Here is a 24,858-nt window from a genome sequence, read left to right as displayed (position 1 = left end):
CCATGTCCAGTGTCTGCATCACCAGCCCTCCCTGTCATGGGACTGGGCTCTCTCTGCAACCCCCAATGGAGGTCATGCCAGTGCCGTCTCCCTGTGGGCTTTGCGGGATGTTGTGGCACTGGGAGCTGGGTGAGGTGTGATTGTGATGGCAGTAGAAGGTCCCCTCGTAGGAGAGGGAGGAGTGATGCTGCTGGGGACACCAAATCCTTCTCTTCCCCCCATGGCTGGCTTTGCCCTGGGACGCTGGTGCTGGCTGCATCCCCAGCTGCCTCCCAAAGCTCTCCTGGGGGTGATCGTGGGGTGAGGGGCCAGGGGTCCCTGTGTCTATCCCAAACTTGCCCAGGGACCCTATCCTGGAGCTGGAGTCAGTGCTCAAGAGTGGGGAGCAGCTCCTGGGTCACTGGGGAGTGGGTGCACCCCACCCAACCCCGCTGCCCCTAAGCACCCAGCATCATTTATTTATCAGGGGGAAATAAAAGGAGAAATCTGGAAGTACAGGATTAGAGAAGGGCCCAGGGCTGCCTGCAGAGTTTGAAGGCACGGGTGGGTGCTGAGGGGCAGAGACCATCACTGGAGTGCAGGCAGGCACTGTGCAACATGGTTGGTTTTTTTGCTAGACACAGCAAACCCTCTTTTCTTCCTTCCCCTCTGTGTGCATGTTCTTGCTGGGTTGGCCAAGGGATGAGGAGTAGCATGAAAAACTGAATCTGGGTCCCTCAGCATGGGCACATCCCAGCGCTTCCTTGTCTCAGTTTCCCTCCAGCGGTGCAGCTCCTGTAGGGTCTCCCTGCTTATGGGGGTTTGGTTGCCCAGCTGCTCTGCGACTGGGCTGCCATGAGGCATCCCTGCCCAGATGGGCAGGGCAGGCAGGGATGGGAAGGGATGCAGTGCCCCGCAGCGGGGTGGTTGGTACCTGGGTGATGCCAGGATGCTGAGAGCATCCTGCTGGTTATTCCCTGGGAGTGTGGCTGTAGCTGTGCGAGGGAGACTGGGCTCTCCAAAAGACACAAACACCCTGTGCCCTCAAGGCTGAGACTGCCCCAAACTCATCTCATGAGTGACAATAACTGCAGGGCAAGGAGGATCCTTGGCTACATCCCTGCCCAGCTCTCCTCCAGCTGCATCCTGGCTGTGGGAGCTGCCTTGCTCTGGAGGGACCCTCTGTTAGGGGCCCCTGGCTGGGCTTTGTGCTACAGGGAGGGGGCTGCAGAGTGGAGGAAATCACGTGCTTCAGGGACCTGGGGCTTTACGGGAAGTGAGGGTCGAGGCAAGAGGCGGAGTGACCCTGGGAGCAGCTCGGCCGATTTTAAACTCAGGATTGGGCCCCCAAACCAGCTGCCCCGCGGCGGCTTCCCGGCAGGCGCAGGGCGAAGGGTGGCGGGGGGGCGAATGACGAGCCGCCATCCCTCCCCGGAGCAGATGGTCCCTCGGCAGCAAGCTGCCCCTTCCGCATCGATTACCCAGGCTGGCCGTTTAACGATTGCTTTCCGGGGTTAATTAAACTCTCCTCGCCGAGGGCTGCTGTGTGGTGGGGCCCTACCTGCCTGCAACCCTGACAGACACCCCCAAAAGGGGGGTGATGAGCCTGTGACTGGAGCTGGGGTTTGCTTCCAAGCCAAACCTCGCCCTTAATATCCATCCCGGAGCACGGCGGGCGTGCAGGGAGAATCGCCACCACCAGCTGCTCTCCTCTCCAGGGCATCCGGAGCAAGTCACTGTGGAGCCGCGTGGTTTGTCACTCCACGGCCACTGTGGAGCCGCGTGGTTTGCAGAGCGGGTCGCCAGCCCTGCAATTGTTGGGAGTTGCTGCTTCTTGCATATCTAAATGTGCCCTTTCAGCGGGCGCTCTCAGTTGAAACTGCCATCTTTTGCCTCATTGTCAACCTCAGCGAGGTTACGCATCGTTTGCTGACTCACAGCCTCCTGCTCTAATTACTCGGCTCGACTCCCTCCCTGGAGCCACCCGGCCAGTCCCTGCCCATTGCTTCCTGCGACCAGGCTGCTTGCTGGGGGGCTGGAGCCAGGGGGAGACCCTGTGCAAACCTCCTCCCTACACCCATCCCTGTCCACAGGCATCGCGCAGAGTCTCCGAGCGTAGCCAAAAGCTGCTCTCCTGTTAGCCTGCTCCAGCATCCCACTGCTTGCATGCCCTGAGGATCATCTCGGGGGGCTGATGTGTGCTGGCAAGGGCGAGCACATGGTGTTGCCCAACCCATCACCCAGGTGTGATGCCGGGGGACTTTGGGGCTGGCTGCCTCAGCAGACACCCCCCTGGGCAGCCCCCCACTGAGGGGTGCTCACTCTTGCCTGCACCGGGCCTCCTGCGAGCATCCTGGGAGCACAGCCCCCCCTGGGCAAGTGGGAGCCTGGCCTCCCCCCTCGCACCGGCTGGGACGAGCTGTGCACTAAACCCGTTAGCTGAGCCTCTTTGATCCCCATCTGATATGATCAGCCGGCCGGTAAGCTCTCAGCCGGGCCCAGCGTGATTTCCAGCATCGCAGCAATTCGAACAGACGCCGCAATTACCGCTGGGGTCGGGCTGGTCCCGCTCCGGGTCCTGCTCCTCCATGCTGGCTGGGGCTCCTGTCTGCAAAGGTGCAAATGGAAGCACTGGCTCTGTCCTTAAAAATAACAATTATTATTAATTTATTATTTTTTTTAATAACACCCCATCCTGGGTGATCACAGTGTTGTGCCTGGGGGAAGAGCCTGCTCTCCACTCTGGCATCTTGCTTTTCAGAGGCTTGTGCCTTCCAAGGAGAGGGGACACAAACACACCTATCCCAGCAAGCCACATGGGTACAGGGGCTCAAGCTGGCTTTAATTAATTTAATTTTTATTTCCCCCTGGTTCAGGTGGTAATATTGGGGCGGAAACAACATCTCTGCAAATCCATCTTGCTAACAGAGGTGAAACCAAGCTGGGTAATCCGGTGGTAACGACAGCGCTCCAAGCCGGGTAATGCAGTTGTGCTCGCCTTGGAAGAGGAGATATTTTATTTATTTATATATCAAGAAAAAAAAACATATATGTGTTTGCACAGGCTTCTGTCTGTCACAGAATGGTACAACCACGCATCTTATCTCATAAAGCCATATTTTGGCCCTTTTTTTTCCCCCAAGAAAGTGAATTTTAAGCACTGGGAGACAGTGATGGTTTCTTTGGAGCTGTTACGATCTGCCATGTACAATAAATCCGTCTTAGTTTGTGGATTATTGGCCCAATAGACCGTAACAGCTCTGTCAGCCCCTCCTGGCGTGCTGTGTCCGGTGAGCTCAGCCTCCTGTGGGTTTTCTGTTATTTTTTTTATTTTTTAGCAGAAATTTGCTAAGGATTTTTCCATGCCATGTGCATGTACAGCAGCTGATATGGAAATCACAGGAGCTCAGTTGTGTGCCCAGGTTTTTGGGGTTTTTTTTTGCTTTTTAAATATATTTCCCCTTTGAAAATACCTGAAGGCACAAACCTACACACTGGAGTCCAAGCCCCCAAAATATGATGAAGCAGGAAGGCAGAGCTGTTGTTCCCCTGATGTGACAGGCTGTTGAGGGTTCGGGCTTGTTGGCGATGGGGTTACACTGCTTTCCAGCAGGATTTTCCCTGGATGGCCCTGCTTCTGCTGGCCATTGTTCCCAGTCCCCTGTGCTTGGTCCAAGCCTGGAAAAACAGGATTTCATGGGGATGGCATGGGATGGTGTGCTGGTCCCTCCACTGTTACCGGGCAAGATGCTGGGTGACACATGCTCCTATCACCTCCAACTTGAATTTGAGGGGGGTCTGAGCCCCTCAGAGCACGAGGTGCAGGCATGGGGCATGGGCATGGTGTGCTGGGGCAGGATGCAGGCATGGGGCGCACGCATCGGGGTGTTGATGCTGGCACAGGCAGGTGTGGCCGTGCTGGCTTGCTCTCTGCCACCAGCTTGTCTGTGCCCCCCTCTTTACCTGGGACATTTCTCTCTTCCCTGCTATCTGTGATCTCCGCTGTCCCCAGGGGATGCCAGGGACTGGTGGCACGGGGGTGGGGGATTAGAGCTGCTGTAGGGACAGGGCAGCTGGGGGACAGATGCACCCACCTTTGTCCTCGAGAAGGAGCAGGGGAGGCCTGTCTGGAGGAGGGGTGCGTGGGATTTGGGATGGGGTGGGAGCAGGCTGAGCACTTGGTGCTGTCAGCGATAGCCCATCTGGGACGGGGCTGGTGGGTGGCCCCTGCCGTGCCAGGGATGGCTGGTGTCCGTGGCGCTGTGGGGGTGCTGGCCGGTGGTGCCTTTAAGTCCTCCCAGCCTCTGTGCTGGGGTAGCCGCTCTGGTCCCAGCAGCTCCGTAAGCCCATTAAGAGCTCAGGGAGCCTTACGCCTTGGGGGTCTACAGGAGGGACTTGCACTAGTTCAGTTTAAACTCCTTGAGCCGAAGCAGGGCCGCCTGCAGCAGGGACACAAGGATGTCCATGGCCATCCTCTGAATATGCCCATTCTGACCCCCCTGCAGTGCCAGCCACAAGGGATGGTGAGGACTGCAGCCCTGGGAGCACCCTGGCATGGTGTTTTGGCTTTGATGCATTGTTAAAATGAACCGTTGGGGTTAAAATGTACCTCTTGCTCTGCAAAACCCTTAACAGAGGATCTGCCTCCTCTGGGTGCTGTGGTTCAGCTTCATGACATGTAGGAGAAAGGTGCAGGACGGCCACATGGGTCCATCTGGGGTGCACAATTGTGAGGAAGCCATGCTGGTCAAGTGGAACCTGGTCAGGAATTGCTGGGGTACTTTTCTGCCCTTAACCTGGACGTTGTCAAATGTGTCAAAAACTACCAAAGGAGGCAAAAAAAAATCCCCAGGGCTTTGTGAAGCCCTTGGGATGGAAATGTGACTTCCTCCACTTTCTAAGCATAGAGGTCCCCACACCCTGCCCTCAGTCACCCCTTGAATTTGCTGACCACCCACCAGAAGACCAAGGATAGTGTTGTGGACAGTCCCTAAAACGCTGGCACCTCATCCTAGCCGCAGGGATGGGTTTGTTTCTGCCCAATCCACTGCCTGCAGGACCAAGTCCCCCCAGTGCTCCTGCTTCCTAGGGAATGGAGGCTGCTGGGGCTCCCTGCCCAGTTTGCCCTCACAGCCTCTGCTCATCTGTCAGGCTCATCCATCACTGAGGTTGTCACTGAGGACAAGGTGCATGGCAGTGCCAGTCTGGGGAAGAGGGAGGAGGAGGAGATGGAGCAGACTGGAGAAAGCAGCAGATTGAGGAAGAAGTCCATTGTGGAAGCTGAGAGCAGGCAGTAAGGATGTCACCTCTTTGCATTGGTGCCCCATGCTCTGGAGGCTTCCGTCCTCCCATCACAGGGGCTTGCCAGTGCTGTGACAGGAGGACCTGTCCGGAGATGGGGATGTGGCTCTTGGGTTTCAGGAGGGCATTGAATCAAACCCTTCTGCATGGGTGAAGAAAAGATGTTTCTCTTGCAGGAGGGTCACCAATTGAGCAGGCAGGTTCCTGGGAGGAGTCTGGAGACTCTGAACCCACCCTCCACTGTCTGGAGAAGTGGTGGACCACCACGTGGCAGACACCAACTGTGACAACCACATCCAGCTTGTTGCTTGCCATTTCAGCTTGCCACCTTGTTCCTCAGCTTTTGGGAAAGTGAGGAAAGGCAGAAGTATTGATATCTACCTCTAGTTTTAGTTGTAGACCCTCAGAGCTTGGAGCAAAAAAGCACCTGTGAGTCCAGAAGGATGCTTACACCCTGTAATCAAGTCCCCTCAAAGCACAGCTCCAGTGCAATAAGCTTACCACATTGAGCCCTTTCCAGCTCCCACCACGCAATGTTTCCTTCAAGCTCAAGGCTCAGTCTTGCAGCTCATCAAGAGGTGTTGTGACATCTTGTCAATGGGTTTTTCCATGGCTGCCCTCCTCAAGGTCACACATAGAGTGAACCCCTCTGTTTCTTGCTGTGTATCCTGCAGCTCTTTCATCGGAAGTTCCCCCCATCCCGACTCACATCATGGCTGCTGGTGGTGGTGGCCCCTTCCTCCTTCCCAGGGCCTGCGCTCTGTTTTCTAAATGTCTTGTGGCTGATTCTTTGAGATCTGCCATCTTCACTCATCTCACTTGTGCTTTTCTGGTAAGGCACAGTGCTGGTGGTTAAATTACTGTAGAATCAGATAATAGTTTGGGTTGGAAGAGACCTTCAAAGATCTTCCAATCCAGGCCCCTGCCATGGGGGACATGGCACCGTCCAACCTGGCCTTGAACACTTCCAGGGATGGGGCATCCACAGCTTCTCTGGGCAACCTGTGCCAGTGTCTCTCCATCCTCATCATACAACATTTCTTCCTTATGTCCAGCCTAACCCTGACCTCTTTCAATTTAAAACTGTTGCCCCTTGTCCTGTCATGACAGGCCTTGATGAAAAGTCTCTTTCCATCTTATACTCCCCCTTCATATAGAGAAAGGACACAGTAAGGTCCTGTGGCTGTGTGCAGGACACCCAGTGAACATTGAAGTGTTTTGTAGCAGTCCAAATGCTTTCTGCAGCCAAACTGATGTCTGATCAAAGACAAGCTGAGCCTTGTTGGTACAACCCTTCTGCACCATGCCACCTTATCCCTGAGGCAAGACTTCTTGTCTCAACAGTTTTCTGGGAGCTCTTTTCCTAATGGCTGTTCCCATCAGGCTGCCCAGGACTGCTGTTCTTCCATCCTTTGCTGGCATGCTACAGGGAAGGAAGACACCCTGCCTCTTGGGCTGATTCTTGAAAAAGCATCAAGAACTAGGAGAGCTGTTAGACATCTCTTCTGAAGGAGAACTTGGCTTGGGTGGGTGCATTGCCTGTGCACCTCCGGCCTCGGACATGTCTGCCTGTTTGAGAGCACAGTGTGTGTTTGGTGCAGGTCTCCTTCCCAACCATGGTCCTGGTTGAAGGTTGAACTTCTAGCTTACGGCATCACAGTTGGTCACCATCGAAGCCAGTGTCAGGGACTCTTGTCATGGCAGCCAGACCAGGGCACCCCTGGGGTCCCCCAGTGCCAGGGCTCACTGGTCCCCAAGACGTGGTGCAAACCCTCCCTGCGGCTCTGCTCTCCTGGAGGAGGGGGAGCTGGTTGCTCCCTGGGTTCCAGCAGGTATGAACAGGAGTAACATCATCTCCTTCCTCTTTATCCTGGGATGCTCCAGCTCTCCCACTGCATTGGCCACTGCACCAACATGGTTCTCTTGACTGCCTTTGCCCTTAAGTGTGCAGATGGCTGTGGAGATCTGGGTTTAGTGCTGTGACTACTGGTCACAGAGAAGCCAAAGGGGAGGAGAAGGGTAGTGAGGGTCACAGGAGACCTGAGGACTGGTGAAACCAGTGTCTGAGGTGTTCCTCAGGGTGAACCAAAATAATGGAGCATCTGCAGAGCATCATGGGTCCTGGAGGTGTTGACAGCAAGTGTCCCTGTCCTCTGGTACCCACTGGCCTTGTGGCAGCAGTCTTCCCTCTGCCCAGGTCTCCAGCACTGTCCTCTTGCTCAACATCTTCCAGCCTGGCATGCAGAGCCTGGCAGGTCACACTCACTCCCCCGTGCTGACTTGAGCTGACCTGGGCTCTCCAGTTCCATCCTCACTGCCTCTGACAGGGTCTGGCTTGGTGCTGGGGTCACCCATGACCTCCCAGTGACACTGGGGAGTGGGAAGCTCCCAGGTCACACAGCAGTGAGCTTGGGCGAGCACTTGTGTCTGAGCACGTTGGGGTTTGCTCTGTGTTATTCTGTATTTAAAAGGAAAAAGAGTGATTTCTCTTTCCCAGTTCCTGCATTTCCTGAGAGCAGCCTAGCTCCTAGCTTATCTTCAGACAGCCTCAGGGGTATTCGCTTGGAGTTTGGGAGTTTAATCAGGCATTGCTGGGGCATGTGAACTCTGTGTCGAGTCGCCGTTCCCATGGAGGGGAGCGCCTCTTGCAGATATTTGGGTTGGCGTGCCTGGGCTGGGGGCTGGGCTGGCTGGGAACGTGCTGCTCCTTTTCCTGGGGATGGGACTGGGAATGGCTGGGGGGTGACGACCTGCCTGGCCGGGGGCAGCTTGCGGGCAGGATGCTGGCAGCCGCCATGGTCAGGGTGGCTTCCCGAGGGCACCCTCTGCTGTGGGGCTGGCTGTGCTTGAATGCACTGTTTCGGCAGCAGTGGGAGGGAGCTTTTGTTTCCTCCAGCCCTGCCTCTGCCACCTGCCTCCTTTTTTCCCCAACCCCCGAGTTTTTCCTTGTAGCATCCTGGGTGGGGTCTGCTGGTCCCCACTAGTCCTGACCTGGTGCCCTCCTCCTGGACCAGGGGCAGCTCCTGCCCCTTCAGCCCTGACCTGATTCGGTTGCTCATTTTTTATTTTGGGTGGTTTTGAATTCAGCAGAGAATCAGGACCTGGGTGGAAATGCCCGATGACGGGCTCTGCTTTGCTGGTGAAATCGAGGGCTTTTGTTGCTGGCTTTTTAGCAGGCAGTATTTCTTTTTTTGGGGGCTGGATATATTCCTGGCAAGTAAAATGACGGATGCTCTGTTTCGTTTCCAGTGGCAGCGTTTCAGATTCCTTGCTCCAGGGCAGGAGCCGAGCGAACTCCGATTCCGGAGCAGCTCTGGTACCTTGGCAGCTTAAAGGCCATGGGGTTTGCTTGAATGACAAGCAGCGCCGAGCGCCGAGAAAGCTCAGGAGAGGCGGCTTTGTGCGGCATGCCCTCCATCTCTTGAAGGAGCGCAAGCCCACCAAGCGGGGAGGCAGCTTTTTATTGTCTTCACGCTTTGCAAGGCAGACCGGGCGGCGGTGGAAAGGCGACACACAGAAGGCTGGCGAGCGCTGCCTTGCTGACGAGCGGGGATGCTCCCCAAGTTGCTGATGAGTAGATGGGGGGAAGCGCAAAGTCTCGGGGCATGGCTGTGCATCTTCTCCCTGGCAGTTCTTGGATGCTCCTTACCTCGACTCTGCCCACACCTCCCGTTGTACCCAGCTGGGAGGCATGGGTGCACAGATCCTAGCAGCTGGCTGAGCTGCATCCCGCAGTGCTGGCGAAGCTATCGGGGAGGATGGGACTTGCTGGTGGGACTTGCCTGCTGCCTGGGATACCACAGTGCTGGGGATGAAGCGTGTGGGATGGGGGTCCACAGCCTGGGGGGGTCAGAGCAGGTCAGAGACCTACCTTTGTGAGGTTTTTTTTTGGTCCATCTGGATGGACCTGGGGCATATGTGGGTCTGCAGACAGGGCTTGGGATGGTGCTGGCAGTGGGCAGAGTTTGCCTGTCCCTGCTCCAGCTCCCCTGCTCATTCTTTTGCTTCTGGAGACAACCCCAACTTCTGCCTGCACAGGAGGGTGCTGGCAGCTGGGCAGCAAGACCTGCCCCCACAAACCTCTTGAGCCTCACTGGTCCACTGTGCTTATTGGGAGCAATTCCCCTGGGCACCAGGGAAGGCTGTGATGCTTGGGCCGGCCAGCCCCATTGCTGTGGCGAGTTTTGGCTGTGCTAAGCAAGGCTGTGGGACTGGGAGGAGACTGACCCAGACTCCCTGAGGCCTGTGGGGTGGCCCAATGCCCCCCACCACGCCCTACCCACACAGCCTTCTTCCCCTTTCTCTTCTTCCTCCTATTTCCCTCCTGCCAGCGAGGCCAAGCAAAATGCAGTGCTGACCAAAAATAACAACTGCCGGCAGATCCAGACAATGGATAAACCCCTGGTGAGGGTGAGGGCGACCCGAATCCTTCCAGAGGAAGACGGGATTATTTGCTGTCCTCTTAGACATCTGTCAATAGCTGCCGTTTGTGGACTCCGGCAGCTTTCCAATGGTTCTGCTGCCTTCCTGGTGGTAAAAGCGACTCCTCCAAAGCAGTCACCTTCAGGATTGTGTGTTTGCGGGGTGCTTAGGGGGAATCGCAGGCTTCAATCCCACTGTTGCGGAAGCAGCGGGGACCCAACCCTCCACGGTGTTTCTGGTGTGAGCAGTGGAGATGCCTCTTGGATGCCAATGTCTTCTTCAGCCCACAGAGTGGTGGCTGGGCAGGCTGGGTGCTCACCACACCGTTGCTTCCACAGCTCCTACTTCACTTCCCCGTGCTTGCTTCATCCATGGGGCACAGGCCTTGCCCTGACACCCTTGAGGTGGGGGGTCTCATCACTAAGGACCAGGAGGTCCCCACCACCCATGAATGACCAGACTCAAATGCACTGAGCTTCTTGCTTGCTGGCAGTGACAGTGACACTGGTGCTGGCACGGGTGCACCAGCCCTTCCCACTGCCAGGTCTCCTGGGATCTGGAGTAGCCCCTCAGTTTGTGCTCTGCCACCATGGAGCTGTCTGGTGGGACGTGGAGACATGAGGTTTTGAGAGATCTGGGAGCGCAAGCAGACCTCTCCAGGCTGGGGCTGATCTTGGAGGTGATACTGATGGATTTGGACACCATTGGAGATGGCACTAATGGATTTGGGCACCACTGGAGGTAGCACTTGGAGGTGGCACTGATGGATTTGGGGCTCTTAGCCATGTGGCTGTACCTACAACTTTTTTCTTATTTTTAATTAACTTCTTGGAGCTTTGCGCCTGCTGATCAGTCTCTCCGTGACCTGGTTATTGGTTAGACCCCAAGTAATTTATGCTGTACTCGCCCCATCTGTTAACAGGAGTAATTCACACATCTTAGCTTGGCCTTGGTGAGAATGTATGCAGGTCTCCCTGGGGTGAAGCCTTGCCTAGACCCCCCGCAGCCCTTTGCGGTGGCTCCTGGGGCTCTTGCTGGGATGCCTGATAATGCTGGCATCTGCTTCTGGGAAGTGTCTGCCCTGCCCACCTGGCCCCAGCGCCCTTGGATCATTCAACCTGGTCTCCTGAACATCACAGCCCTGCAATCACCTAGGGGTGCTCCCTAGGTGGAGGGGACATCGAGGACTAGCTAGACCAAAGAGCTGGGGTCCCTCCTGGAGGGGGGGGGGCTTTGCAGAGGGCAGGGGGGTTCTGCTAGGCTGGGAGTGATGCCACATCTCCAGGGGGGCAGCGTTAGGCAGGGCGATGCCAAGCCGGGGGGAGTGGGCGAGCGGCAGAGAGCCGTGCCACGGCGCGTGAATGTCAGATGCTGCTTGGCTGCGAGCTGGGCTCGTGCGAGCGCAGATCTGTTCAATCCCATTTGGAGGGGGGGGAGAAGCGGGGGGGGCCCTTCCCGAGGCTCAATCTGGTAGGTTTTAGTTACAGTCATTTTAGGATTTGGGCAGCGAATTGGCGCAGCTTTGGCACAGGGAGGGGGATGGATGAGCGCTGGGAGGTGAAGCTGCCAAACCTCCCTCGTCCCCCCGAATTGGGGAAGGGGGGGCTGCGCAGTGGGTGCAGCCCCCGCGCTGAGCAGTGTGGCCATCACCCGGCTCTCTGGGCAGCAGCTGGGTGAGTGGAGGAGGGGAGGAGGTGCCTGGCGTTGTCCGCAGGGCACCCGCAGCCCTGCAATGCTCGGGTGGACGCTTCAAATCGTGTTATCTCCATAACCGCCCGGCTCCGGCCGCTCCGAGTGGCAGTGGAGATAAGTGGATTTCCAGGGAGCGCCTGGTCGTCTGATATTTAAGACTCCTTAATCCGTAACCACCACCCTGTGGAGGCAGGACGCAGCCACGTTTCCCAGCCGGACAATGTGGGGCAGTGCCCTGGGCACAGGTTGGTCCCCATGCGGTGGCTCTGGCTGTACTGGTGCTGCAGCTCACTAGGATGTTGGGGTGTATATGGGGACAGCCGCAGAGTGAGGTTCAAGGATGTGTGTGGAGGTGGTGGTATCCCTGGGGACATCCTTGTCCTCTCCATGGTGGTAAGCTTCTTGGAAGTCCAGGGCATGTTGTTGATAGGCTCTGCCTTGCTTGGGTGTGTTTGCCAGAGTCAGGTGTCCCTGTGGGGTGGTGCCGTCCTGGCACACTGTGCCTGTGGGTTGGGAAGCCTGCAGCTGCCATGGGGTTATATGCGGAAAGCCACCACCAGCGGGGAAAAAATATGCCTTTGCTGGCACCCTGGCAGAGGGAGCCCCCCAGGGAAGGTGGTGTCGCCTCCTGCCTGCTCAGTTGCGCATCTGCAGGATGGTGGCATGGCCTCATCACACCGTCCCTGGGGGTGGCCAGGCGGTGTGTGTGTCCAGAGCTGCTCCTGGGGGGCGTCACCAGAGCAGAATGGCTGCCTGCAAGGAGGAGACAGGTGAAAGCCACTTTGTGCGCCATGACGATTCACCATCTGCTTCTAGGGCTAACTCCAGATGCTGGATTTAATCTTCCATAGCCTTTTTAATTCAGGAGTTGGCTTCTTAACGTCCCTCAGTGCCACCTCGGCAGCAGAGATGAGCAGAATGGCTGCCACAGCTGGCCCTTTGAAGGGTGTTGTGGAGCACAGGAGATGAACTATCTCCATTTGAGTTGTCCATCTGGTGACCTGTCATACCTATGGCTCATTAACCTGCAAACACCCAGGGTGAGGCTTAGCAGTTACAACACTGCCCAAACCTCCCCCAGGCCTGGGTGTCCTCTTGATATCTGGAGAAAATGTAGTGGGTGATGGTAACTTCCATGGTGCATCCAGGAGTCGATCTTCTAGCTGGACCAGTTTTTGGGAGGATGAATTTGAAGAGCAGAGCTTGGGGGCCATTGGGCTGACAGAGGTGATGGCTTGCAAACAATGTAGGTGAAGGACGTCCTTGGTTTTGCTTCATGTTGCCTGTGCCTGGTTATTGGGCACCATGTTCTCCCTGAATGGGTGTCCTGCAGGGATATTCAGCCTTGGGAGATTGCTGCTTGATTTCTCTCTTGGTTCACCTTGTTCCCTGACATGGGTTTGACAGAAGCAGCAGCCCCGAGGAGACGGTGCCATGGGTCTCTGCCCTGCCATCAATCTCCATGGCCAGTGCTCACCTGGTGGAGACCCTGGCAGCCCAAGACTTGATGGTCCAGTCGCCCTTTCGTCTGGTGCCTGCTGCCTGACTTCTGACCGATGAGAATGTGATGAGACATCACCACTAGCTTTCAGTTGACCTGTGTCACCCAGTGGAGGAAGCAGCAGGTTTGAGTGTGCTGTGGAAATTGGGTACCTGGAACCTGAGTCTGGTGTTGTGGTGCTGGGGTTAGAGCTGCTTTGAACCTTGTTCTGGTTGTACTTATTCTCCTGAGCCCTTGACCTGGGTTGCAGCTGGACCGTCTGACCCATGACAGTGCTACAGGGTGGAGGTCCTATTCTGCCTGCTGTCTTATCTCAGGGCATGTTTCAGACACCAGGATGCCTCAAGGGCATCTTGGGACTCCCCATGCATCACTCCTACCACCCATAGCCCTGCAGTCCTGGCCATCCCATGGTCCATGGCTGCTGGCCAGGGTGGTTGAGGAGCATGGGGCACACCTCTGTCCACTCTGGAGCAGCGAGTGGTACCTCCACCTGGGAAGGTGCCTCCAGCTGCAGCCTTCCTCGACCTACACCCTTTCTGGGATGCCTTGGAGAGGAGCAAGTGCCAGTGGTGGGTGCCCTCCGTAGGTCTTCCCATGGCATGGCTGAGTCTGTCTGTCCGTCTGTCCGTTCATCTGTCCGTCACCAGGGCTTTACTAGGAAAGTGGGGGCTGTGCTGGGCGGGTGGCTGTGTGGTGAAGGGGAGGAAGCAGGGACAAAAACCCAGCGGAGGGGACAATTACTGCCTTTCTTGAGGCTGAAAAGACGCCGGAGTCCCTTCCGTCCTTGTCCTCTGTCTGTTCTGGGTGGACAAAGCCGCCGCCCCTGGTGCCCACCCAGCGCCCAGGGATTAGAAAAAAGACAAATTTTAATTTTCTTCCTTTGTCTTTAGAGCCTGGGAGCAGCTCGGCTTTGGCTTTGCTGCTTTATTCTCCCTTTACGGCCGTGTCTGTGCACGGCTGACCAACCGGCAGCTTTTCTGGGAGGAGGTTGATTTATTTAAAATTAAAGGAAAGCAGAAGTTCTTCCTCAAAGACAAGACTTTTTACATCGGCAGGAGCTGATGGCTTTCCAGCAATGCAGTTAAATAACACAGGGGAGCAGGCTGGAAATCGCAGCTTGTCATTTTTTTACAAGTAGCAAAGCTCCTCTCCTGCTCCCCTCTGATGGTAAATGGTGCCCACAATCAGAGACACTCTTAGTCTGTCAGCTGGCAATGGTTTCTCTGGGTGCTGGATCACCAGAGATCCTTTTGCAACCTTTATTTTTTTGGAGTTGTTAGGGCTATTGCAGTGTGGTCCCCGAGGTCAGCCTATGTGCCAGGATGCAGGCAGCCCTGGGGCAGGGTGAAAGAGGCATGTGGGGTGGTGCTGGGTGAGCGCTGGGGGAAGTCCCAGGGGGAGGACACCTCCCTTTCTCCCTCCCTGGACCATGGGAGAGTGATGCTGCCTCACCCCAGCCAGGCATCCTGGGCTGGCAATGGGCAGGCTTTTGGAGTGACCCATGGAAATGGGTCTTGGTGGGAGTGGGGAGGGTAAAGTGCGTGACACCCAGGTGATAGCCTTGCCTGAGTGCTGCAGCTCACCGGTCACTTGAGCTCCCAGAGCACCTGGCTTTCAGAGCCTGTGGACTCAGACTACCCGGCAGGGAGGTTGCAGGGAGGGAGCAGAGTCCTGCGAAGGGCTGGGAACCCCCTGATCGTGGGTTGGGGCCTCCTGACCTTGGTGGTGTCCCCTTGAACCCTGGCATCCCTCCAGGCTGCTAAGCTGCCCGGTGCAAAGACCTGGACGAGGGAACCCATCACGTGCCCCTTAATGCCACGGCCAGGACTAAGCACCTTCTGATAGGGACCCAGATGACGCTGCCCAGCGCCTTTCCTAGGGGATGGGGGCCAGAAAAGGGACAGAAATGGGACGGGGGGGCCCTCCCAGTCTCCTGGTCTTTACTCGGGTCAATCATAAAGAAGGGATTAAGATCATTAATTCCTCCCCCTGTCACAATTAGCAACCCGGCTGGAGAGAGGCTGGCAAGGAGCAGCTGAGATGTCTGTTGCACTGGGTGTCCCCACAGTGTTGGGGTGGGGGGGGACACCCCTTTTGTGCAAATTAGCCAGGCACCATGCAGCAAGAGGTCCTGGGGTCCCTGGAGGGGACACTGTGTGGCGACAGACCCGTCTCACCTGGCACGGCAGCAGCGCCCAGTGCCTGCCACCGCAGAGGAGCATGGCCCTGAGGGGCTGGAGGGCTTCACGGGGCAGTTGCAGATGGCAGGAGCTGTGGTGGAGTCAGAGGGGCGGCTATGACAATGGTGGGACTGTGTGATGGCATGGCTCGGCACGGCTCAGTGCAGCACCCTGCTCCAGCAGCTGGGCACCACCTTGCACAGCCGGGTCTGAGAGGGGACACAGTGGTGTGCCCCTTGTCCCCATGGGTGGCAGGAGAGGGTACTCTAGTGACTACTTCTGGCCTTAGTCAGAGGAGGCTGCGACTGGTGGGGTCTTGGGGCTGCTGGCACCAAATTTCCGTGGCAGGGTGTGACCAGTGGGCAGTTGCCTGCTAGAGCCAGCTGGGCTAGGCTGGCCAGTGTGGCTGGCTGTGGAGGAAGATGAGGACTTGATGATGATTGAGGCCAAAGCGTGTCTCCAGCTGGTGGCCTCCCCACTTCAGCATCCAGACCCTGCTGTCCTGTGCCGTGGGGCTGAGGGGGACTCCTTGGTGCAGTGGTGAAACCCACGTGGGCACGACTTGGGCTCTTTGCCGTAGTGAAGCGAGGTACGCTCCTGGGCATGGCTGGAGACCCTGGGTTAAGGCCGCAGCAGCACCGCAGCTTGGCGGTTCCAGTCCCTCAAGGCGAGCAGGGGGGCTGGTGAATCCCGGGCGGATCTGGCCCAGCACTTGGCTCCCTGCTTGGCGGCTGAGCAGGGCTGCCGCGCCACGGGACGGAAGAGGCGCAGGGCCGCAGGAAAGGCAGCCGCAGGCGGGCGTGAGATAACGCCTCTGGGCAGCTTTATCTCACATCCTCCCGTCCGGTGCTTTTCCTGCTGCGCTCCCCACTCCGGCCCCAGCACCCGTTGCTTTTGGTGTTAAGGTGTGACCTGCCCTAATGCCTGCAGGGAGAGGCGCCCCCCTCCCCAGCAGCTGGGGACAGGTGCCCCAGCTGCAGAGCAGTGGCTCACCCACCCTCCCAGCACCCATTTAGGGTGCAGCCTTGTCACTGCCCATCATCCCCCTGCCCAGTGTGGAGCGCGATGCTCAAGAGAAGGGCAGTCTGTCCTGCCTCCGCAGCCCTCCCTCCCCACGTGGCCTGGCGAGCTCTAGGCTGGAACCCAAACCCTGCATCGATCCACGCTGCATCTTAAATCCCGCAGCAGCTGAAGCAAGCAGTTTTTAGTGTGAGGGCGGGGGGGGCATTCTCCACAGGCGAGCCGGCTCTGGCACCAGGGTGAGACGAGTTGTCTTCCTCTGCCAGTACCATGGTGGTTGGCACGGGGACCTTGCCCCCATCAGTGTTTTAACGGTGATGCCTGCAGCTCAGCTGCCGAGCCGTGTCCATGGGGAAGGGCCCTGGGCTGTAGCAGGGTTGCTGGGGGGTGCTTGGCAGCTCGGCTGTGATGAAGGGGACATGAAGGGTGATGGATGAGTAGGAATGGGGTGCAAGGGGGTGCAGGGGTGCTCCTCGCTTTGCTGCATCACCCCTGGGCAGGAGTGACGGTCCTGGCAGAGCTCTCTGAATGTAGCTGTGTCCCTTCCCGGACTCTGGAGAGGAGGCTGCCGCAATGGAGGAATGGGGTAGGCGAGGGGCCTCCTCCTGGTGCTGCCCTCCCCCAGCTGCTGCTGGGGTGGGGACATGGGTTCCTGCTCTGCTAAGCCCTGCAGCTTTTCTCCTCTAAAGCCTGATTACTCCGGCGGTGCCTGTGCGTGCATGCGTGCGTGCCCGGGAGGGGAGGAAGAGGAATTTCACAACAACAAGTGTTCACAGCCACCCTGGGCCCAGCTGCCCCAGAGCCGCCCAAGGGACAGCGGCATTGCCCCTGCTCCTGGGAATGGTGCCGAGGGGGAGCTCTTGCCATCGCTGCTGGGTCCCTCCCTCACCAGAGCAGCTGGGCGCCTGCGGTGGGCATGTGGGCAGGGCATGTGGGGGCATGGCAGGAGGGCAGCGCTGGGCCTTGGAGGTGGACGGCCATGGCTGCCTGGGGGGTTTGGAGGAGGATGCTGCAGCCACCCGTGGGACTTGAAGGTGGACACTGGCAGCTCTTGTCAGAGTTTGGAGGTGGACTTTGTGGCTCCCTGTGGGGCTTGGAGATGGATGCTACAGCTCCCCATGTGGCTTCCTTCGCCTGCCCACCACTGGTGTGCAGTGCCCAGGGAAAAGCGCCCAGGAGGAGGAGGAGGAGGAGGAGGAAGAGGAAGAGGGTGAGGGATCCAGCCCAGCCTGGCCTGGGAGAGCAGCAGCATCTTGGGGGGGTGGGGTGCAGGGGAAGGCATGGGAGACAGGGCACAGCCCTGTAGCTTGCTGCCTCCATGGCCCCCAGCCGGGGGAACAGGGGCTGCAGGGTGTGGACCAGGTACCCTTCACAGGAGCTCTGGCTGCCAGCCTGGGGGCATCCTGCGGGCGCCCGCTGTCCCATCTGGTGTGGGGCTGCATGCCACTGGAGCGGAGCAGGAGGTGAACCCCGTGACTTCCCTGGGGCTGCAGTCCCTGGGGGCGGAGAGCTGGGCACAGAGAGCCTTTAAGCGGCTGAGTGCCATTGCTACCAGGCCAGGACTTCCCCAGTGACCCCCTATTTCTGTCTGGATGTCGACCCTTTTAAAGAGCAGTGGAACGGATCTTCACCGAGGTCCGTTCCCTGGAGTTTCTTTGTTCACGGTGCTGAGACTTTCATGGCAGGGGGAGGAAGAGATGCTTTGAAAAGCCTGTTGGCTCTTGCCAGCGCTAACTCTCTTTTCTTTTCTACTTCCAGAGCCACATGTTGTGTACCAGAGCTGCAGAGTATGTCTTTGCACTGAGATTGGACTGAAGTCCTCTGCAGGTGACGCTGGAGGAGACGCCCCATTGATGAGCGTTCCCGCCTAAGCTTTCCCTGGTGGCTGGCAGGCTGGTGCTACCAGAAGGGCTTTGGGGGTCTTTTGCTTTGGTGTTGGGGGTGGGTTTTTGGGGTTTGGGTTGTTTTTTTTTTTTTTTTAATTTTGGGTTTGGTTTTGTCATTGTGCTCTGGGCACCATGTCAAATTCGGGCTCCCATCAAGACACTGGGAACAAGCCAGAGACGGAAAAAAATAACCAAGATGACTCTCAACCCCCTGTCAACTCTGAGAGGAGGAACAAAAGTGGAATAATAAGTGAACCTTTGAACAAAAGTCTTAAGAAGTCCCGTCCACTCTCCCACTATTCTACCTTTGGTAGCAGCAGCTCAGTAAGCGAACATTCAGAGAAAGGCAACCCCTTAGCTAATGGGAATGAAGCAACTGTGGATAAAAGTCATTCTACCTCAAAGCACAAAAACATCTCTAGTATGCTGAGCAAATTAGACCGGGTGTCGGAGATCTCCTCAGAAGGACAGACCGCCCTACAACAGTTTGCTCAGTCGACAGAAATGCTCAAAAGAGTGGTACAGGAGCATCTTCCTCTAGCAAGCGACCACGGGACTGGTATCTCTGATATGGAGGCAGTCTCAGCTGCAGAGACAATGAACGGCCCCTCTGATTTTCCTTACCTGGGGGCTTTTCCCATCAACCCAGGCCTTTTCATTATGACCCCTGCCGGCGTGTTTCTGGCAGAGAGCGCGCTCCATATGGCTGGCTTGGCAGAGTATCCCATGCAGAATGAGTTGGCATCTGCCATCAATTCGGGGAAAAAGAAACGGAAAAGATGCGGCATGTGCCCGCCCTGCCGAAGACGGATAAACTGCGAGCAGTGCAGCAGTTGTAGGAATCGCAAAACTGGCCACCAGATTTGCAAATTCCGAAAATGTGAAGAACTCAAAAAGAAGCCTTCTGCAGCACTGGAGGTAACCGGCCCCTCTCAGGCACCCTAACCCCTCCTCGGGCTGCGCTCCTGGGTTCGGATCTTGCCCTAGATAATAAAACACCTGGTACTTCTTACTTTTTTATTTTTCCCTTTTCCATTAACAGTTCTCAGCGTGAGATGTGTGGTCTGCCCAGTGTCCCCAGTTCCAGCCCTCCCGTACAGCCTGGGGTTGATTGGCTTGGGGAGGAGGGCTCAGGGCTCTCCCTGGGGTCCCTGGGCACACTGGGTTTCGCTTTCGCCTTTGCAGGCATGGGCAGCAGCAGGTCTCTGAGTTGGGCTGCAGCTTCCTGAGCCAGGGAGCGACTTCTAACCCAGCAATCGGGTCAGAAGATCAGGAGGCAGGAGGCAGCTTTTTGAGGCAGAACTTGGGTGTAATCAGTGACAGTGAAACCTGTGGCCATGGTGCAGCTGGAGCCCAGCCCCTTAGCTTGCTTTTCACTCTGACGGGGAGCACGCTGGTCCCTGGTTTTGGGTGGTAAACAGCTGCAGTGTGCACTGGGCAGCATCTCCTGTGATGTGGCCGTGCTGGCTCTGCCAGGGCCAGCATTCATCGGGGGTGGTCAGGATGAGTCTGTAAAGCACCTGTCAGATTTTCTGGTGAGCCACAGTCCCCACATGTGGTGTGCCGGCTTCACCACCTGACTGAGCTGGAAGCACCCCGGCTCCTGCTGCACCTGCCGAGCACAGGGATGGCTGGATCTCCCCTGGTGTGAGGCTTTGAGGCAGTACTCAGGTTGTCATTGCCCACCATGGTCTGCCCATGGATGTTGCCCTTGGCCTTGAAGGAGAGCCACTGCAAGCTGCTGTTGGGCTGAGGTGCCACCTTGCCCAGTCCTCTGGGAGGTGCGATATTCACGTGAGGAGCACAGCAACAGTCTGGTGACCCAGGTCATCGTGTGGGTCTGAAATTTAGCCGAGGCTGTGGGTAGCTGCTGGTCACATGGCATGGTGTGGCACGGCGTGGCAGGGGCGAGGGCTAGGTGCTGGTGGTGCTGGGATGCAGGACAGGGGTGGCATGTGGGCATGCCATTCTGGCAGAGCCTGCCTCTTGGTGCACACCTGGGGGTGCTCTGGGTCAAGACCTGTCTGCCAGGTCCCCCATGTGTTGTGCTTAAGGTGGGTTTGACTTTTCTGGGAGCTGATCCCACTGTCAGCTGTGCCAACATGCTTCTTCCTGATGGTTAGTGCATCCCCAGAGCCTGCAAAGGCTAAAACGTCACCCAGACATCAGCTGAATCGCACATCCTGGCGTGAGGGCATTGCCCATCCGCTGGTAGTCCCAAAGAGACAACTCACCGTTTTCTTAGCCTTGTTCTGTGTTTTTCAATTAGCATCAGCTCTGAATGAATAGTGAAGGGGAAAAAAAATCTATTTGGGCGGTGGGGATGAGGAGAGGGGGACTGTGTCTTTCAAAAACTGCTGTATTGCTAAATTATATTCTTGTTCTAATTTGCTGAGTCAGTGATCTGGAAAAAGGGAGAAAGAGAAAAAAAAAAAAGTTCATCTCTTCCGAAGAGTCCTAAAGCAGGTCAATAGACTCAGAGCTCACAGCAACCGGAGGAGTCACTTCCTTCTCCCAGCTATGTGCCGGGTCTGGAGATGATCAGTAGCACCGGGAGCCCATGAAACATTCACCCCCTTGATTGGTTTCCCCATCTCGTGGCTGGCTGAGAAATTGAAGCTACTGAAATATGGCTCTTCATGTAATAGAGCTGTGCCCCACCAAAGATGAGTTGGGCATGACCATAGGTGTGCTGAAGCTGAGAAGAGATGTTGTGCTGGTGGGGATGGATGTCTGGGCAGATGTGGATCTCTCCAGGGCATCACCATCCCCTTTTCAGAGCAGATCCTCCCCTCTCTCAGGATACTCACTTGTGTTGTGTGCTGAACTTCGTAGGGTTGAAAAAGATTGTGGCTGTATTTGGATGGGACAGGGGTGCTGGGACCATGGCTGATGTCCTAAGGTCATCTGGGTCAGTGACTGGGTTGTTAAACCTAGCCCTATGTCAACCAGCTTTGGTAATGCGTTGTGTTGAGCCAACGCTAAGGGCAGCCACCAGCACCTGCCTTGTAGTGGAGACCCATCTGGAGGTGGCGGTGGCTAGGACACAGAGCTGCTGCTAGCTCGGCAGCTCCATGGACCGCAGGTCCTGGTGGGGTGCCATCACACCATAGTGCTTGATACCGGGTCAGGAGAAGCCATTCAGTGGCCCTTCATATGGAGCTGAAAAATTCATAGGGCTTTGTGAAACATCATCCCCCTCTGTGGGGATCTGTGCCATTGCCTGGGAGAAGAGCAGCCATCAGTGACTCCGGTCTGCTAGCCTGGTGTGTCCAGGGGAGTGTCCTTGGAGAGCCCGGACAGGGGCTGCAGCTGTAATTAAATGTTGATCTAAAATCAAGCAGTAAAAAAAAATAGAATTAAACCTTTATGGTGGCATAAAAAAATGGGCTAAATCCCTCTGCTGCTGTTAAGCTTTATCTGCACATCTACAGAGCCTGAATAACCAGTCACCACTGGTCTCCCGCTGTGGTGGTGGCTGGCTGAGGGTCTAAAACTAGCAAGGCTGGTTGGATGCTTGGAGCATGCAGCAGCATGTCCGTGCACTGACCAGGCTCCTCCAGGCTCTGCCAGACCCAGCAGCCCCAGGTAATGCTGTGGGTGCTGGTGGCCAGCTCTGCATAGGTCACCCTGGGCTTGTCTCCAGAGCTGTAGGTTACATTAAGGCCACGAATAGTGATTTGACTCAACAGAGCTGTCCGCCATCTGGAGAAACCTTGGTGAAGTGCCTTGGTGCCCCAGCTAGCGCTGGTGTGAGAGTCACTGTTACCCTCATGTGAGTCTCACAGAGACTTTTCAGCAAGGCCTGTCATGACAGGACAAGAGGCAATTTGAAACTGGAAGAGGTCAATGTTAGGTTGGACTTAAGGAAGGAATGCTGTACGATGGGGGTGCCGAGACAATGAACATGTGCCCCAGAGAAGTTGTGGATGTCCTGTCATTGTAAGGGTTCAAGGTCAGGTTGGATGGAGCTTTGAGGAACCTGAAAGATGTCCCTGTGCATGGCAGGGGGGTTGAACTGGATGGTCTGTGAAAGTCCCTTCCAGCCCAGCTGATTATGTGATTCTGTGATCATGGGGATGAGGGGGGATCTGTCTTGGGCATTCACGTTAGAGCTGCGTGTCCAGCTTCCTTAATAATGAAGGGGAAGGGGTGTTTAAAGACATGTATCCGACATCTCCTTCCAGACCCATTAGGAGCCCCTTCCCTTGTTTCTCTCTCTTGGGATGATGTATCTGAGTAGGTGGCCCTTGCTGGAGAGTCCGCCATGCTCTGTCCTGCTGGTTCTGCATCCGGCGCCTTGGGCAGGGTCCAGCATGGGTGGTGTGCCATGCCACAGCCCCGTGCATCACTGGCCAGAGGCACCTGTGTCTCCCATAGATGCCTGATTACATATTGCAGAGACCTTTGGGAAAGTGGTGATGCTGCAGCTCTCTGCTCATTGACCACCCCAGCGCAGTTTGCCCAGAGGACCAGACATGGGCTGGAGCAGGAAAAGGTGTCGTCTGTTAGCAGCCAATCTCTTGCACCATCTCTTGCCCATTCTCGCCCTTTGCTTCCCTCTCCTTGCCCAAGCCCCATGTTTGGTCGTGGTGCCTGTAGAAGTGAGCATGTTGAGGTCCCTCCTGCAGGGATGTGGGGAGACGCTGCCCTGGTTACTCACTGAGGATTGGTGGGTGTCTTGATCCAAGGGAAGGCACTGATAAGAACTGACTGGCTCCTGTGTGTAGTTAGGGATCTGAATGTGGCATGGTTTTGACTCTTGGGACAACACATGACGTGACCTGCACAAGGGCTTCATGCCAGGAGCTGGTGCTGGCTGTTTCCCCACTGCCCTGGGCAGCCTAGCCTGTTGCCCTGCTCCTGTCAGTGCAGCCTGTGGCTTGTTTCCCGCTACTATCATTTGCTTATTTGGAGATGCAGGACCTGAAGGGCCCTCTGAGGCACATCCTGTTGGTGATTGTATGGCCCTATCCTCTGGCTAGCGTGGCTTGGCCTTGCTTGGGGGCTGTTGGCATTGAGAAACATTGTGGTCCTTGCATACTCCACCCATGGTCTCATGAACATTGCACCGACTTGCCACTCCATCCGGCTGGGAAATGTCGCAGGTGGTCCCCCCAGAGGACTGTAGAGCTGTTGGGGTGGCTTAAAAAGGCCTTGTCCGCTGTTGGGTGCTTTGTTGCATGTAGGGTTGAGCCTGCTGTGACTCATCCCTCTTTCCCTGCAAGATGCCAAGAGGTCCTCAGTGGTGCCATGGGCTGTTCTGTTGGGGACAAGGTTGTCCATTGTGGCCAGGGTGATGTTCCTGCATCTGGTGGCCCCAAGCCTGGCTAGCTCGTTCCCTGCCTCAGTTTCCTCCAAAATGCCCTGCTAAACCCATCTGTTGCCTGGACTCCTGTCTGCCGGCTGTCATCCCTCTGTGTCAGGGCAGGGTGGGGGCTGGCAAGCGAGGGCACTGCCGTGCCGGGCCACGCTGGCTCACTGCAGCCCGGCCATTGTGCTCACTATCAACTGGAGGGGAAGTCAGGGGCTGCACCATTGTGCCGGCCACTGCGTAGGGACACAATGGCTGAGCCACCGTGCCGGGGGGTGCCCTGCCGGGGTGGGGGGCTGGCAGCAGGGGGACTCCTGTCTCCCTCGGTCTGGCATTCCAGCATGGCTGGTGGGCTGAAACCGCGGGATGCACAGCTGGGCTGCGTCGGGGGTGCCAAGCCCAGGCCGGTGAGGGGAGGTGGGCAGGGGAGGTGGAGGCGTGTGGGTGCACAACCCTGGTGCTGCGCGGCTGTGCCGGACCCGACCTAACGCCTTGTCCTTTCTTCTTCTGTACCCCCTCCCTGTCTCTCTTCCTTTCCAGAAGGTGATGCTTCCTACAGGAGCCGCGTTCAGATGGTTCCAGTAGGAACGGGAATCCCAAAGCTCTGTCATCCAAGTGCAATGTCACTGCTTGCTTGTGTTGTCTCAGGCAAGGGATTTTTGGCTGAAATGAATGGATGCACCTGTGTCTCTTTAGAACCAAAAATATTTTCTCGCAAATCTCATTCCTGTTTTTATAATTTTTTTTTTTTGCGTTCGTTTTAACATCTTCGAGTCCTAGTCAGACATTTAACTGCTTTTCAAATAAAAATAATTAAAAGAAAAAAACAATGGATCTGTAAAGTACCAAGACTTAATAGACAGAGTATGGACAATCAGTTTCTTTCTGTGTTTTGGTGTTGATGTTGTTTATGTGTGAAAGATGCAGTACTTGTGTAGGGAATGTAAATTTACAGTAACCTTTTAAAATCTAGTTACTAATAAGCACTACTGTAATTTAGCACAGTTGTTTAATTGCACCCTCATTTATACTTTTTATTTGATTCTTTCCCATCATACAATAGAGTGGATAGTTTCTAGAATGCCTCAACTTCATGTTTATAAATGAGAATATGTTTAAAGCGATGTAGTATCCCTTTTCCTAGCCATTCACCCATGTAAGTTCAACCCGCAAGAGGTTTGGTATAAAAGGTGGAAGAAAACAATTGCTACACAACTGGCGGTCTTTGAAAAAGGAAAAAAGAATAAAAAAAAAAAAAGAATAAAAAATTCATTGTTAGTTTATTAATATAGAACAAGAAACACTGCGTACAGAAAAACCTCCTAATTGCAATGGTTTACTCCTAGAAGTAATTTTTGTAAACTTACTGAAGTAAAAATCAAAATAAAAATAATATTGCAGGACCTGTGCTGAAGCAGTTACGAAAAGTGATATTTCTCTTCTGTTCAAATCCCCGTCTCTCCAGCTCTCTCTACATCATTAAATTGAAATGCTGTTTGTAATGTTTTAGCAATCCAGGCTGTTTTTGTGAATAAAATGAATGCATGTTTTGTGTCATGA

The 24,858-nt window shown here is 55.9% G+C and overlaps 1 protein-coding gene across 3 annotated transcripts in view; it reads left to right on the top strand.

Moving 5' to 3' along the window:
• CXXC5 (CXXC finger protein 5) overlaps window positions 1-24,858 on the top strand; it is a 26,801-nt gene extending 1,943 nt beyond the window's left edge. Inside the window, exons 1-3 of one of the 3 annotated variants that reach the window (XM_026858378.1) lie at window positions 2,936-2,958; window positions 17,857-18,902; window positions 23,839-24,858. In XM_026858378.1, coding sequence (XP_026714179.1) covers window positions 18,117-18,902; window positions 23,839-23,883 — 831 coding nt within the window. In that variant the 5' untranslated portion in view covers window positions 2,936-2,958; window positions 17,857-18,116 and the 3' untranslated portion in view covers window positions 23,884-24,858. Of the gene's footprint in view, window positions 1-2,935; window positions 2,959-17,110; window positions 17,133-17,856; window positions 18,903-23,838 lie in introns of those variants that run through there. The other 2 variants (XM_026858380.1, XM_026858379.1) reach the window with 2 other exon arrangements.

Source organism: Athene cunicularia (genome assembly GCF_003259725.1).
Source record: "Athene cunicularia isolate RWA chromosome 13 unlocalized genomic scaffold, athCun1 chr13_part1, whole genome shotgun sequence".
Taxonomy (NCBI): Eukaryota; Metazoa; Chordata; class Aves; order Strigiformes; family Strigidae; genus Athene; species Athene cunicularia.
This window is presented reverse-complemented; position numbering and strand designations above follow the sequence as displayed.